Here is a 13,381-nt window from a genome sequence, read left to right as displayed (position 1 = left end):
TATATGAAGAAGATAGATGTTAGCTGAACCTATTGTGGAACTCATTCACATTATGTGTAAATCAGACCATCAAGCTGTATGCCTTACACTTAAACAGTGAACTTTGTCAATTATGTCTCAATAAAACGGGGGAGGGGAATCTAAGCAAATACACACATCTTTCTTGAAGAAAGGCAACATATAAAAATATGTTATTGAAACATTTGAGTTCATGAAAGGCTGGATAATACATTATTTTAAGTTTATATAAAATATATAAAGCTTCAGTATTCATGATTTTCCTTTACTGTTCTAATTCCACAATTCCACATCTTTTTTCTTTTTTCTTTTTTTTGGGGTCAAGATTTGCGGGGGGACCTGTTATTAACGGTAAATTTTCATATCATTGTATGACACTATTGTGACTCACTCATTCCCTTTACGTGGAAAAGGGAACAAGTAAAAAGCATGGATATTTGAATCTTATCAGAAGTACTAAAGAAAAATTTATGCAAATTTAGAAAGACACAAATAACTGCAAAGACATGGAGAAATATCATGTGAATATCATCATAGGATGGCATTGTGATGCTGTGCTTCAGGTAGCTGACAGTTACTACAGCTTCCATAATGCTCATTGGAGGCAGAATTTTTAAGAGCGTTCTGACCCTGGTGAGCTGAAGGGCTAATTTGAGAAAGAGATGGTGTGTGAACTGTGGCCTTTTATAGGCTGAAGACAGGGTTTTGTTAAGTAGATGCTGATTGAATGCATGACTTGCACTGTTGGATAAAGAAATGGGGGCACTGCCTTTTTTCCCTGGAGAAAGCAATGAAGTAAAGACACTGCGCGCCTTATAGAGAGAGCACACATGTACCCCCTGAATACTGGATTGAAGTGTTGTTGACATTAGGTTCAAGTTGTATGCCAGCATAAAGGAGGATCTGGGAAGAGCTGTAGGAAAAGGTTGCTTTACGAAGAAACTTGGAATATCAGTAAATGTACTGTTGGATTTTATTTGAAGGGTTAGAGAATAAAGGACTAATATGAAAAAAATTACCCACTCATCATTTATTCATCAAATAAATGTTGTTTAAGCACCCTGATAAGCCTTGCAGTACACGAATGAGAAACCCAGACCCTGCCTTCAGGGAGATTACATTTTCAAGGAAAGTCACAGGACAGCGTGATGAGTGCGGTAGTGGTTTAGAAATGTGCAGGAACTTGCATGCACAGTGGGTCCCCTGACCAATGAAAATTGCCCATTTTTTGGATCCAGTTTTCCTCACCTTCAATTCCATTCTTCCTCCTAATTATCATTTTTAAAAGTAACAATTTTCAGAAGTTAAAAAAAAAAACGTAAAGGATTATCTAGTTTCTTGCTACTCAGAGGGTGGTCCATGGGATATTGACATAGCATTAGGTGGAGCTTCCTAGAAAATGCAGAATCTTCCTAAAAATGGGCTGCACCCCAGACCTACTGAGTCAGAACCTACCTTTTAACTATGCCCCTCTCCCCTGTGATTCTTTTTCTCATTCAAGTTGGAGAAGCACTAACTCATTCCCCTTCTTTCCAGCAGGTTTTATAGATGAAGGGATGAAGACAGATTGTGCCCTTTAAGTCCTCTGCACAGTAGCAGAGCTGATATTAAAACTCAGCCCATCTGTTTACTGATAGAGTCTAGAATGTCTTTTCTAATATCTCTGTTATTTCTTATCTACTCCCCTCTACCTTTTTACTCTTCCGTTGGCCTCTGTTAGTGTTGCATATTGTCAGATCTTCAGCTTCTTACTCCTGTCTCTTCCTCTCACTGTCTTTCTTAGTTCTGTCTTTAAACTTCTCTGTTGAAGGAGAGAATGGCATGGGCTAATCACACTATACATCAAAAAGGATGAGCATTTTTATTTATTCTTGATTTTGGGATAATTTTTTACCTGTTTCTCTCATTTTTTTCAACTTGTTGCTCAGAACTTACTTTGAAGTCAGCAGGAATTCTGTGTGTGATTAAGAGTGATAGAATTGGGGCGCCTGGGCGGCTCAGTTGATTGAGCATCCGACTCTTGATTTTGGCTCAGGTCGTGATCCCAGGGTCCTGGGATCGAGCCCCACATTGGGCTCCGTGCTCAGTGGGGAGTCTGCTTGAGGATTCTCTCTCTGCCTCTCCCTCTGCCCCTCCCCCACTCGCACGGGCTCTCTCCTTTCTCTCTAGATGAATCTTTTTTAAAAAATGAGTGTGTTATAATCTGTGATATTAGAAATTAGAATCTCCTTACTGATGAATTTATATTCCTTTCTTTGTTACATGGGATTATTTTATAACAGAATCCTTTTGCTCTTTGTATCAAACGCATGGAAAAAACTGTCTACCCTCTAGTTTCTGGATAGGAAGAGGAAGCTGCAGCTACTCCTCTAGTTCCTGAAGTGAGTAGAGCAGGGCTTCAGGATTTAGGAGTTTGTCTTAAGTTTTTTTCCTATAGAAAATAAATATCTAAGTAGATAAATACCCCATGCTTTAAGGTGGACTCTGTCATAGATACATAGCAGGATAATATGACAATAATAAAGAACAGCAAACAATCAGTGATAGGACCATAGTGGTACAATGCCTTCAACAAAAGTCAGCCACTCATCTTTTAAGCCACACCCTCTCATAAGAAGATTATTCTCTCTTGTCATGTAAGTGTTTTAGTTTATTTTTAACTCTGGAATATGTTTTGATTTGAGTGACAGAACCATAATTTCCATGAGTAGATAGATAGTAAGCCTCTCCTGTAAACTCTGAAATAAAACCAGCTTTTGTTTTTCTTCCAAGTCACTAGCACATCTTTCTAACAACTCTTATTTTATAGAAACATAGTTAATGTCACTTCCTGACTTTGGAGACTGTGTGATTAAACATTGTTCCATTTCTGTTTCCTTCCTTTTATCTTATTTTCTATCAATAGTGTATAGAAACAGACTAATTTTAAGTAAGATATTTTGAAACCAAATTATCTAATCCAGAGCTATTCTGCATATATAGTTTTAGTAAAGCTGACAGTTTAAATGGTGGGACACTGTAATGAGAAATTAAGTTAAATTCACTTAGGCTAGGTCTTAGGAACTGACTGAAAGGTAGGATTTTTTGTTGTTGTTGCTGTTTTAAAAATACATTCTTTTCCTCAGCATAGAACATAGAAGTGTTTTTGCATTACCAAGCATAAACTAGACATTAGATTCATAACCTATAAAATGCTGTTTAAGTTTCAGAAATATAAATTTCAGTACCTTTTTATAATGTATTAGAAAACAAAATTTTTTTTAACCCTATATATATATTTCATTATCATTCTTCTCTTAGAAATGTTACTTGTGGTGGAACTCTTATTACAAAATTGATTCAAGGTTGCATATTTGAATATTAAGGACAGTTGACTCATTTTAAATGAAATATTTACACACATATGAGGTAAATGCTTATAGCTTTAGGGAAAAGCACATAAGTTGGTTATATTCATGGCTTAATAGGCTCTTGCTATCAAAGAAAAAGAAAAATGTCCTGAATGTGATGATTTCCATTTAAAGAAATCATAGAACTGTAATCCCCCTAATTTTTTCCCCAAATATAACTGTACTCTTGTCCTCAGTATCCAAAAATATTCCAGGGAATGGCTTCCATTGCTCTACCTCTTCAGTTTACTATTCTTCTCCTGCTTTAGGCGAGGAGGGCACAGCTTCCAAACTGTACTGATATATTTCACATGTTTAATATGAAAGACAAGTTTCTCCTTAAAATATTTATTTTCTGTCTATGTAGTCTTTCATCAACTTTTCGTGCCCAGCTTGTCCTATATTTATAGCAAGGTTTATTTCTGGTCTTTGTTCTTTAGGTCTCTATAAAACTTAATGTGTGCTGTATGTGATGAAACATTATTTTCAAAAGCTACTCACAAGAATTGGTCTCATATCTTTGGTTTTAATGCCATGTATTTTTGTCATGACTCAAAGAAAACTGACCTGCATTTGGTCAAATTAGGAAAAAAGCTAAGTTGAAATATTATAATTCCTAACACGTTCATTCCAAACAGATTTATTGTTTAACGAATTTAATGTTATTTTGTTCTCTCTAGATAAACGTGTGGAGAATTGGCCTCTGATGCAGTCTCCATGGCCTACACTTTGTATAAGTACGCTTTATCTCCTGTTCGTGTGGCTGGGTCCAAAATGGATGAAGGACCGAGAACCTTTCCAGATGCGTTTAGTGCTCATTATCTATAATTTTGGAATGGTTTTGCTTAACCTTTTTATCTTCAGAGAGGTAGGTTTAACTACAGTCACCTTATTATTCCCCAGGGTTACTGAAAATTAAGGAATTAGAATATGTAAAAACCATCATTGTATATCGTATCCCAAGATAACTGTTGTCTACTCTAAAAGTAAATTTTACTTTATTGACATTTTTTATGTTTGGATAACAAAAATATGAAACATGTGGAAAGTATAGGACAGTTGTTTAAAATGGAATGTTGAAGCAGACACACTAGATTCCAAAATAACCGTTATTAACTGACAGTAGAAGTTATTTAACTTTTCTGAGACTTATTTTCCCCATCTGTAAACTGGGGATAAACACCTGCATTCTAGATCATAGATAAGTGAAATAATTTTTTCATAGTGTTTGGCACATATTAAGTAGTCAGTAAATAGTTGTAGCTCTTTATTTATAATTCTTACTCAGCAGTTTCAGGTTTGGTCATATTTTGATCAAAATATGCAGATGTAAAATACTGATTTCAAGTTAAATCCTATTACATAATATCATTGTATTTTGGGTTGGAACAAAAATGAGTTAACTGTTACACACTGTTGCTGCTAATCATCTTGTACTTTTCTGGACTCCAGCAAATTCTCCATGACGTTCTAAAAAGAAATCCTAAAGGTTAGATTGACATAGGCATTTTTTTAAGTTGTAGGCGTGGAGGGAATTTTTTTCCCAAGTGGAAGGAATTTGTTTCCCAAGAGATTCCTCATTAAAATTCTGTATGAACCCAGAGAACTGGGCTGGTGATGCTAGGAAAATAAACACTACTCTCCTTTAAAAAAATCTGTAATTGACAACTTAGTCTATAGAATCTCAACTTCATAAAAACTTTAATTTATTTGGATACTTTGACCTCATTTGTTAGCTATAAACCACATTGGATCAAGAATAGAAATCAATGCACCTGTTGGATCTGAGTCATGGTTAATCAAAATTTCTCTTGATATAATAAAGTAGATAAGAGTTGAAGTCTCAGCCAAGAGTTACATGTGATTTTTAATTTAGATTTCAATTTTAGAATAAATTGACACACAGCAAATTTTAGAAACTCCCAACACATTAAATGTTTAATGAATTTCATTTTTTTATATAAAATTGCTCTTTAAAATAATTTGAAAGGTTGCATGTTGTATTTAGTGTTTTTAAATTCCATATCTACTAAAACTTTATTTTAAATATTACTCCCCTTTTTTCCAGTTATTCATGGGATCATATAATGCAGGATACAGCTATATTTGCCAGAGTGTGGATTATTCTGATAATGTTAATGAAGTTAGGGTAAGTACATTCAAAATACCGTTCATCAGTAGAAGTGGGTTTAATTTTATAATCCCCACTCTGAAAAACATACTTTCATAGAGTGGTAAAAGTGTATAGGATTGTGTTGAGTCAGTAAAGCTATGCTTTTCTTTAAAAGTACATAATTGAAAATGTTTTCATAGCTATAGTGTCCTATTTGATTGTGTGAGAGTGAATATGTGTTGGATTACTAGAATGCAGTACTTAAGAACAAAAAATTTCCATGTTTAGTGTAAAGATGATATTTTGGATTTTTGTGTTTTGGGTCAAGAATAGAAACTCATAGAGTCTAATTCATTTGTTAAGAGTCTGAGGAAAAACCAATGTTGGATAAACTATGTAATGTTTAGTAAGTTAAGCATAGCACAATTTGTATAGGTATAAACTCAGTTTTTATTATATTTGCAGAAAAATAAACCATTGGTAATATAATGTTATATTTTACTTTCTAGTCACCCTTGACATACAAAGATTTATAAACAGATTTCAGTTATATACTGTCTTTGTTGTTTGTACATAGGACACACATCATAGAAAGTAGGTAACATAAAAAATGTTGAGTTTAGGTTACTCTTATAGTAGGGTTCTTGTAAAATATTTTAAAACATTTACAGAGGTCACCTCTCACTGGATCCTTGGATCCTTAATCTCAGCATGTAACGTAATCTTTCTGTACCATCTGGTGTCTTAATTAGAGCCTAGGAAAAGAAAGGACTTATTCATGTAAGTAGGATTATATTTATGACCTAGGAAATATTTGTTATTTTTGTTTGTGTGTTTTAATTTACCACTTTAAAGATTTTACTGCCTAATACAAAGTACTGTGGTTAGGTATTTATTTTGTTGCACATGTTAAAGTGAGAGACCAAAGCTAACCGAGACCAGTTGCTACACGAACATACTTGCAAGAATATCTGAGGTATAGTATAGGCTAAGCATGAACAACTGAAATACCTTTACAAAGTAAATATCTCGATTTTTCTGCCACACTGAAAAACATAGCAGTGTGAAGGTATTTATAGCTCTGTGTTCAGCAGTTTGGTACTTCATGACATCTATCTATGTAAAAGACTAAAAATTTTCTCTAAATCATTGCCACTGGGTAAATATAGATTTGGACTCTTTCTTTCCCATTTTTTCCCCATGGATAGATGCCTAGGTTTCGTACCTACTTAGGCAAAAATGATTCCATGCCTTGTACATTTTGTGCAATAAAGGTTGTTTAGGACTAACTTAACAATAAATAGAAAACCATATGATAGTGTCACTCTGGTATTTATAACATGCTTTTCCTTTCTTTTTATAGATAGCTGCTGCTCTGTGGTGGTACTTTGTATCTAAAGGGGTTGAGTATTTGGACACAGTGTTTTTTATCCTGAGGAAGAAAAACAACCAAGTCTCTTTCCTTCATGTATATCATCACTGTACAATGTTTACATTGTGGTGGATTGGAATTAAATGGGTCGCAGGGGGACAAGGTGAGTATTTTGAGACATATCTGCATATATTAAATTATGTATATGTGTTGGGTGGAAAAGTAATGAGAAGCTGGAAATTTGACTTGGTCTTTAACTTGCTTGCATAGTTAATTATTTCTGTGTTAATTTCATTTTAAAGAAATATGAAGAAAAAAAAGAAATTTGAAGAAAGCAAAGTTTTGGCTTTTTATCTGTGGCTTCTTAAATACCTAAAGATTTGCCTCAGAGATAAGCATAAACTAATCTTAAATGTAGCAAATAATTTTTGATGGGGAGCAGTTATAGTGGTTCTGACTCAAAGGATACTGAGTTAGGGGCACGTGGGTGACTCAGTTAAGCATCTGACTCTTGATTTCAGCTCAGGTCTTGATCTCAGGGTCGTGAGTTCAAGCCCTGCATTGGGTTCCACACTGGGTGTGGAGCCTACTTAAAAAAAAAAAAAAAGAGAGAGAGACAAAGGATACTAAGCTTTAACTTCTCAGTTTGAAGCCTCCATCGCCAGTCCAAGCCCAGAGCCCACTCTTGCTCTAAAATGGGCCTTAAATGAACCCGTTGGTTCTTACTCAAAGGAAATTGTAAATAGCCTTGTTAAAGAGGATCTGAATTCACAAACGGTCAAGATATGTCTTCAGCTTTTCAGATGCCTGTAAATTGAAGATTATTTACATCACTGAGCTGGAAACAGACTATTTCTCTGTTGGGGACCCAGGGTACAGGTCATTATAGTAGTACAGTTTGCCTTCTACTTTCATTTAAAACTGTTTAGAAACCTAAGAAATAAGTACTATTTCGTTGTTGATATGTGTATGTTGATATGTTTATGTTGATATGTTGGTATGCCATCTGAAGGCAATAATGAGGCTTTAAAAATCTATTTTTTAAAAGGTCCTTTTTATTTTATTATTTTTTAAAGATTTTATTTATTTGGGGGAGAGAGAGAGAGAGACAGAGTGTGAGGGGGGGAGGGTCAGAGGGAGAAGCAGACTCCCCGCTGAGCAGGGAGCCCAATGCAGGGCTCGATCCCAGGACCCCAGGATCATGACCTGAACCGAAGGTAGATGCTTAACCGACTGAGCCACCCAGGCGCCCCTTATTACTATTTTTTTAAGTAATCTCTATACCCGACGTGGGGCTTGAACTTACGACTCCCACCAAGATCAAGAGTCCCATGCTCTTCCAACTGAGCCAGCCAGGTGCCCCGTTAAAAATCTATTTAAACAATTATATGTACCATGACTTTTCCCCCAGGAATAATAGCATGGAAAATAATACAGGCAATAGTTTCTATGTTTTGGCATACTTAAGTCCCTGGGGTGCTCCATTTGGAAACTTGCCACTGTGAAAGCCCCTTGCATTTGAAGAACACTCATTTTTGTTTATACGCCAAAAGCCTGAGTCTAGGTTTTAAAAATACCTAGTGTGATCCGAAGAGAAGTCTTTTCCATTATTACTACTTTACAATTTTTATTCCCAATCTGTGCTCAAGATTAAATGTTAGAGAATAATGTGGGTTCATTTACTTTATGTCCAGATGGCTACTGCCTACTGAAGTTTTCTGACCTTACAATTCTGTTTCTCTGAAGCGTTTTTTGGAGCACAGCTGAATTCCTTCATCCATGTGATCATGTACTCATACTACGGGTTAGCGGCGTTTGGCCCGTGGATTCAGAAGTATCTTTGGTGGAAACGGTACTTGACCATGTTGCAGCTGGTGAGTTAAATGCTTCTAAAGTTGCTTCCGGCGAAACACCGCAAATATTTGAATTTACTAATTTTAAGGGCTAAGTTATCCTCGACAGTTTCCTGTTACAAAGTTGACTCTCTCTGTGCTCCAGCCGTGGGAGTCGAGTTTGCTTGGCTCTGAGCTTCGTGTTCATTGACCTAGTTGTCACTGCCACTAATTTTTTTAATGTTCTTAAGAGACTAAACACAACTCTTGTCTAAGAGAAATGTTCTTTAAAAATATCTGTAAAATGGATGAGTCAAGAGCTAATAAGCACACCGTAAAGTACATAGACTCATATATGACCAGAAAAAATAATGTAAATTCTCTGTCGGGTGATTTTTTTTTTAACTTAAAATGTTATTATTACCTCTCTTCATCCTGCTCTTGCTTGAATTTTGTTTTCTATTCTATTTTTCAGGCCTTGTTAACAGATCCCATACATTTAGGTTATAAAAGTTGAAGAGAAGGCACACAACCAAGGAAAGGGTGGGATAAAGGAAGGGAAGAAAGACAAGAGAACTAACACACAGCCCTAGAGAACAGAGCTAGGTATTCTCAAATCCTAGCCTTTAGAGCAGACAATTTTCAGCACATACCCCTCGTGGGACTTCTTGTAGCATCTGGGTACCTCAGTGAAACATTCAAGCAAGGTGCTAGCCCAGTCATCAAAGTGGAAATCCACACCAACCTGGTCGCTGTTCTTCAAGCCTTGGAATTTATTATAATTTGCTGTAATGATAGCATGTGCACAATTTATCAGTGGGATCACATTTGGAAATGCTATTCATCTCTGCTTTAAGTTGCTAAACAGCTGGCTGGCTGAACAGGAAACACAACTTTTGGGGAATGCTGGGTGGGAAAGATTCATTTGTAACTAAAATGCTACAGGAAACTTCCTCCAGTTTTTGTGCAAGCTGTTTACATAGTTGGTGTTAATTCATTTCTCTCCATAATTAGAAAATGGGCACAAGAAAATGAAGAGATCACAAAAGTCATCTGAACTCTTTATATCTAGTCCTCACTTGAGCCTCCTTGAGTGATGCCATACTTAATCACACATACATACATAACCCTTTTGGTGACTTAGGTTCTAAGAACCATTGTCAAATCAAAAGTTCTTAAAATCTGGATTTTGCCATGGAAAATTTAAAGTTTTTTAGTCTGATCTAAATTTGGGGCTTACATGGAATAAATGAATTTAATCATATTTAATATAATAAATAATATTGATAATGCTATGCTTAAAAGAAAAAACACAATTGCCCATTCCAAATAGGATGTTAGTTTCGTGAAGAGTTGAATATTTCTAAGCCAGAAGTTCTCACAACAGTTAATCATGTAAGTTAATCTTGTAAAAAGTTAACCCTTGTTAACACTGTGGAATTCATAATCCTTATATTGAGAACCACTCATTTATTGATATATTGGAATTTCAACTGATTTGCCTTATCTGAATTACAAAGCATCTTAATTTTGGCTTTTCTTCTTTTAAAAACTTTTAAAGTTGAAAGTCTTTTTGCACTTGTTCTCAGATATCTACTGAATTTTACAAAAAATCTTAATTTGTAAAGGATAGTGTTAATTCATTTAGAGAGGGAGAGAGAGCGAGCACATGGGGTCAGGGGGTGGGTGGGAGGGTAGGAGAGGGAGAGAATCTCAAGCAGACTCTACGCTGATCATGGAGCCCTTCACAGGGCTCAGTCCCATGACCCATGAGATCATGACCTGAGCTGAAATCAAGATTTGGATGCTTAACTGACTGAGCCTCCCAGGTGCCCCAAGGATAGTGTTAATTCAAATACAGTATTACCTGTGTGCTATTTTGTAAGAAATAAATAATGAACCCTTTCAATAGGTTCATTTTTAAAAGTATATGTACCATTCTGCTGATAAGTTTTGTGGAAAAAAGTCAGTCTAAAATGTGGGAGGAAAACAAATATCAAAAAGAGTGTATGGTACTATTAGTTTATTCTCTTAGGCCATGGATATTCCCTCTCATTAATAACATCATTCAACATTATCCAACAAATACGCATTGAATCCAGACCCTCTGTCAAGGACTCCTCATGGAGCAACACAGAGCCATACCCTCTGAAGTTATATACTAGTGGGAAGATGGACAATCAAGAAGTTAAGAAGTCCAGATAGTTTTGTTATAAAGAAAAAAGCCCACACCAAACAAAAGCCCTCATTAATGGGATTGAGAACACCAGCTGGATGGAGTTCCTTTGTCCTAGCTGGCAGAAAGCCCTTGCTGAGGGGATGACATCTGAGCTGCCACCTGATGGGTGAGAGGGAGCTGGAGTCTGTTGAACTTTGGACAGTGTGGCAAGATTCGGGCCTATCTTAGCTAGATAGAAGATTCTGATGTTGTCAGAAGTTACTTATGATTCCTACATTGTTGTTTTGTTTTTCAGGTTCAGTTCCATGTGACCATTGGACACACAGCACTGTCTCTTTACACAGATTGTCCCTTCCCAAAATGGATGCACTGGGCCCTCATTGCCTATGCGATCAGCTTCATATTTCTCTTTCTTAACTTCTATGTTCGGACATATAAAGAGCCTAAGAAAGCAAAAACTGGAAAAACAGCTGTGAATGGTATTTCAGCAAATGGTGTGAGCAAATCAGAGAAACAATTAGAAAATGGAAAAAAGCAGAAAAATGGAAAAGCAAAAGGAGAGTAAATTGAACTGGGCCTTAACTGTTGTTGACAGTGAGGAAGTTCCCATTTCATATAAAATTTCAGGGAAAACAGAAGCAAATGAGGGTTTGGAGGTGGAGAGAAAAAGGCAAATGTGCTCTATGTCTTAGTAACCTTTAGATAGAGTAAAGTGTTAAATACAATGCCCGGATGTTTTATTTATGAAGTTTTATTTTAAACATTTTTTTTTATTAGCCTTGATGTTGTCCAGACCAAAGCAATCATTATGTGACTTTGGAGGCTCTCCCTCTGTTCACATCCATTTGTCTAAAGCATGAGATTTTTCATGTATCTTATATACATTCTTCAGTCAGATGATCACAGAAAGACAGTATGAATTTTTTGGCTAAATTAGTATTACCTACTGATTACAATCAGTTACCTTACATTTTCTGGTCCAAAGCTGGAACTGTAGATACTTTAAAATTTGCACATTTGAATTCATTTGCTGACTGGAATGGTCGAATCTCTCCACCTCTAGTCTTGAATATACCCTTTTGGTTGTAATTAAATTTAAAAAATCTAATGATCTCTGTAGACTCTTAGAGGCTTGATGATGATGGTGTTGGTGAAAATAAGAAAGAATTACAGTAAAATCCTGTTTAGCGACCCAAAGGTCACCATGACTTGCGGCACAAATCACTGTGGGAAACAATTTTTGTGATGAAAAGGCAGCCTTTCAATACTCCTATCAGAAATATATTATGAAAATTAAGATTATTGTCTGATTGGAACATGAAACAACTTGTCTTTATTAGTAACATCATAAAAGAGCTACATTTATGTGCTGTTAGAAGAGAGTATGTTGATTTTTATCAGGCTTTCCTTGTTTTGATTTGTGGCTGTTACCGATTTTTCATATGTGGAAATATACCTACCTCTGTTGGAAAGAACATTTAAAATTAAATAAATTTTAATTAAAAAATCAAGGAGTCCTCTAATGTAAATTTTAATATTAACTTTCGAATCGGCTAGTATTTTTTTGCTTTTTTTTTTTTTTTTTTTTACAAATAGCATACACCCAACTATTCTGTGAAACTATCCTTCTCTTTCAATATGTTTAGTTTTGGAGTGATATTTTCCTTATGACAAAGTTGCAAGATCTTATTTATTAACTAGATATGAAGTGTAAACCCATTTTGGTGCAATATTCTTGACTCCTTGGTGCTAAAGATCATTAAATTTAGTGTGTGATTGTTACATGGTGTTCATTGTTAAGACACAAAATGAATAAAAGTAAGAGTAGTCAGAACCAGAAAATGAAGTTTACTATTTACAAGTGAAGTGTTTCATGTAATATAAATGAACAACTGGAAATACACTAGCAAAGAGAACTTGTACATTGTCTTATTGCATAGGTTGAATTGTTAAGGGATGTTGACCAGGGATCATTACAGAAAGAGAAAATATGACCAAAAAAAAAAAAAAAAGCATGAATATTTCTAAGTATCTCAACATGTCAAAACTGCATGTGCAGGATGTATGCTGTTTGTGCAGACAAACTATTTTAGAATATTTTGTAAACTATAAAATATTTATTGTGCATCAAAATTACACACTTTTCCCCCCAGAAGGCATGCAGTCATGAGATATACAGACTATTTGCAACACTTAACAATGGTTTGACCTGAAAGGATTCAACACCTTTGTCTTTGCTGCTCGGTGTGTAATGACTAGAGATTTGTAAATCTTTGTGAACATTCTGTACTGTTTCCCCAGACCTATTCATTCCCTGCTACCTGATTTCAGCACAATAAATATACAACTGCTGTGGGAAAAAATGATTTTTTTTTGTTAATCAATTTATTATGTAAATTATCTGCTAGATGTTTATTTGATTCAGTTGTTAATATTCAAAATTCTTTTCTGCTGCCAATTTCTACTGTAGAGAAAAAG

General features: G+C 35.3%; 1 protein-coding gene across 1 annotated transcript in view; it reads left to right on the top strand.

Moving 5' to 3' along the window:
- Positions 1 to 12,935, top strand: part of ELOVL4 (ELOVL fatty acid elongase 4) — a 32,076-nt gene extending 19,141 nt beyond the window's left edge. Inside the window, exons 2-6 of the mRNA XM_045867142.3 lie at positions 4,088 to 4,275; positions 5,476 to 5,556; positions 6,884 to 7,055; positions 8,639 to 8,766; positions 11,199 to 12,935. Coding sequence (XP_045723098.1) covers positions 4,088 to 4,275; positions 5,476 to 5,556; positions 6,884 to 7,055; positions 8,639 to 8,766; positions 11,199 to 11,468 — 839 coding nt within the window. The 3' untranslated portion in view covers positions 11,469 to 12,935. The remainder of the gene's footprint in view (positions 1 to 4,087; positions 4,276 to 5,475; positions 5,557 to 6,883; positions 7,056 to 8,638; positions 8,767 to 11,198) is intronic.
- The last annotated feature ends 446 nt before the right edge of the window (positions 12,936 to 13,381 follow it).

The sequence above is a fragment of the Mirounga angustirostris genome, unplaced genomic scaffold (assembly GCF_029215605.1).
Source record: "Mirounga angustirostris isolate CCGP_5_RB_7025 unplaced genomic scaffold, mMirAng1.0.hap1 SCAF_8, whole genome shotgun sequence".
Lineage (NCBI taxonomy): Eukaryota > Metazoa > Chordata > Mammalia > Carnivora > Phocidae > Mirounga > Mirounga angustirostris.
Note: the sequence above shows the minus strand (reverse complement) of the source record. Positions and strands in the feature narration are given on the sequence as shown.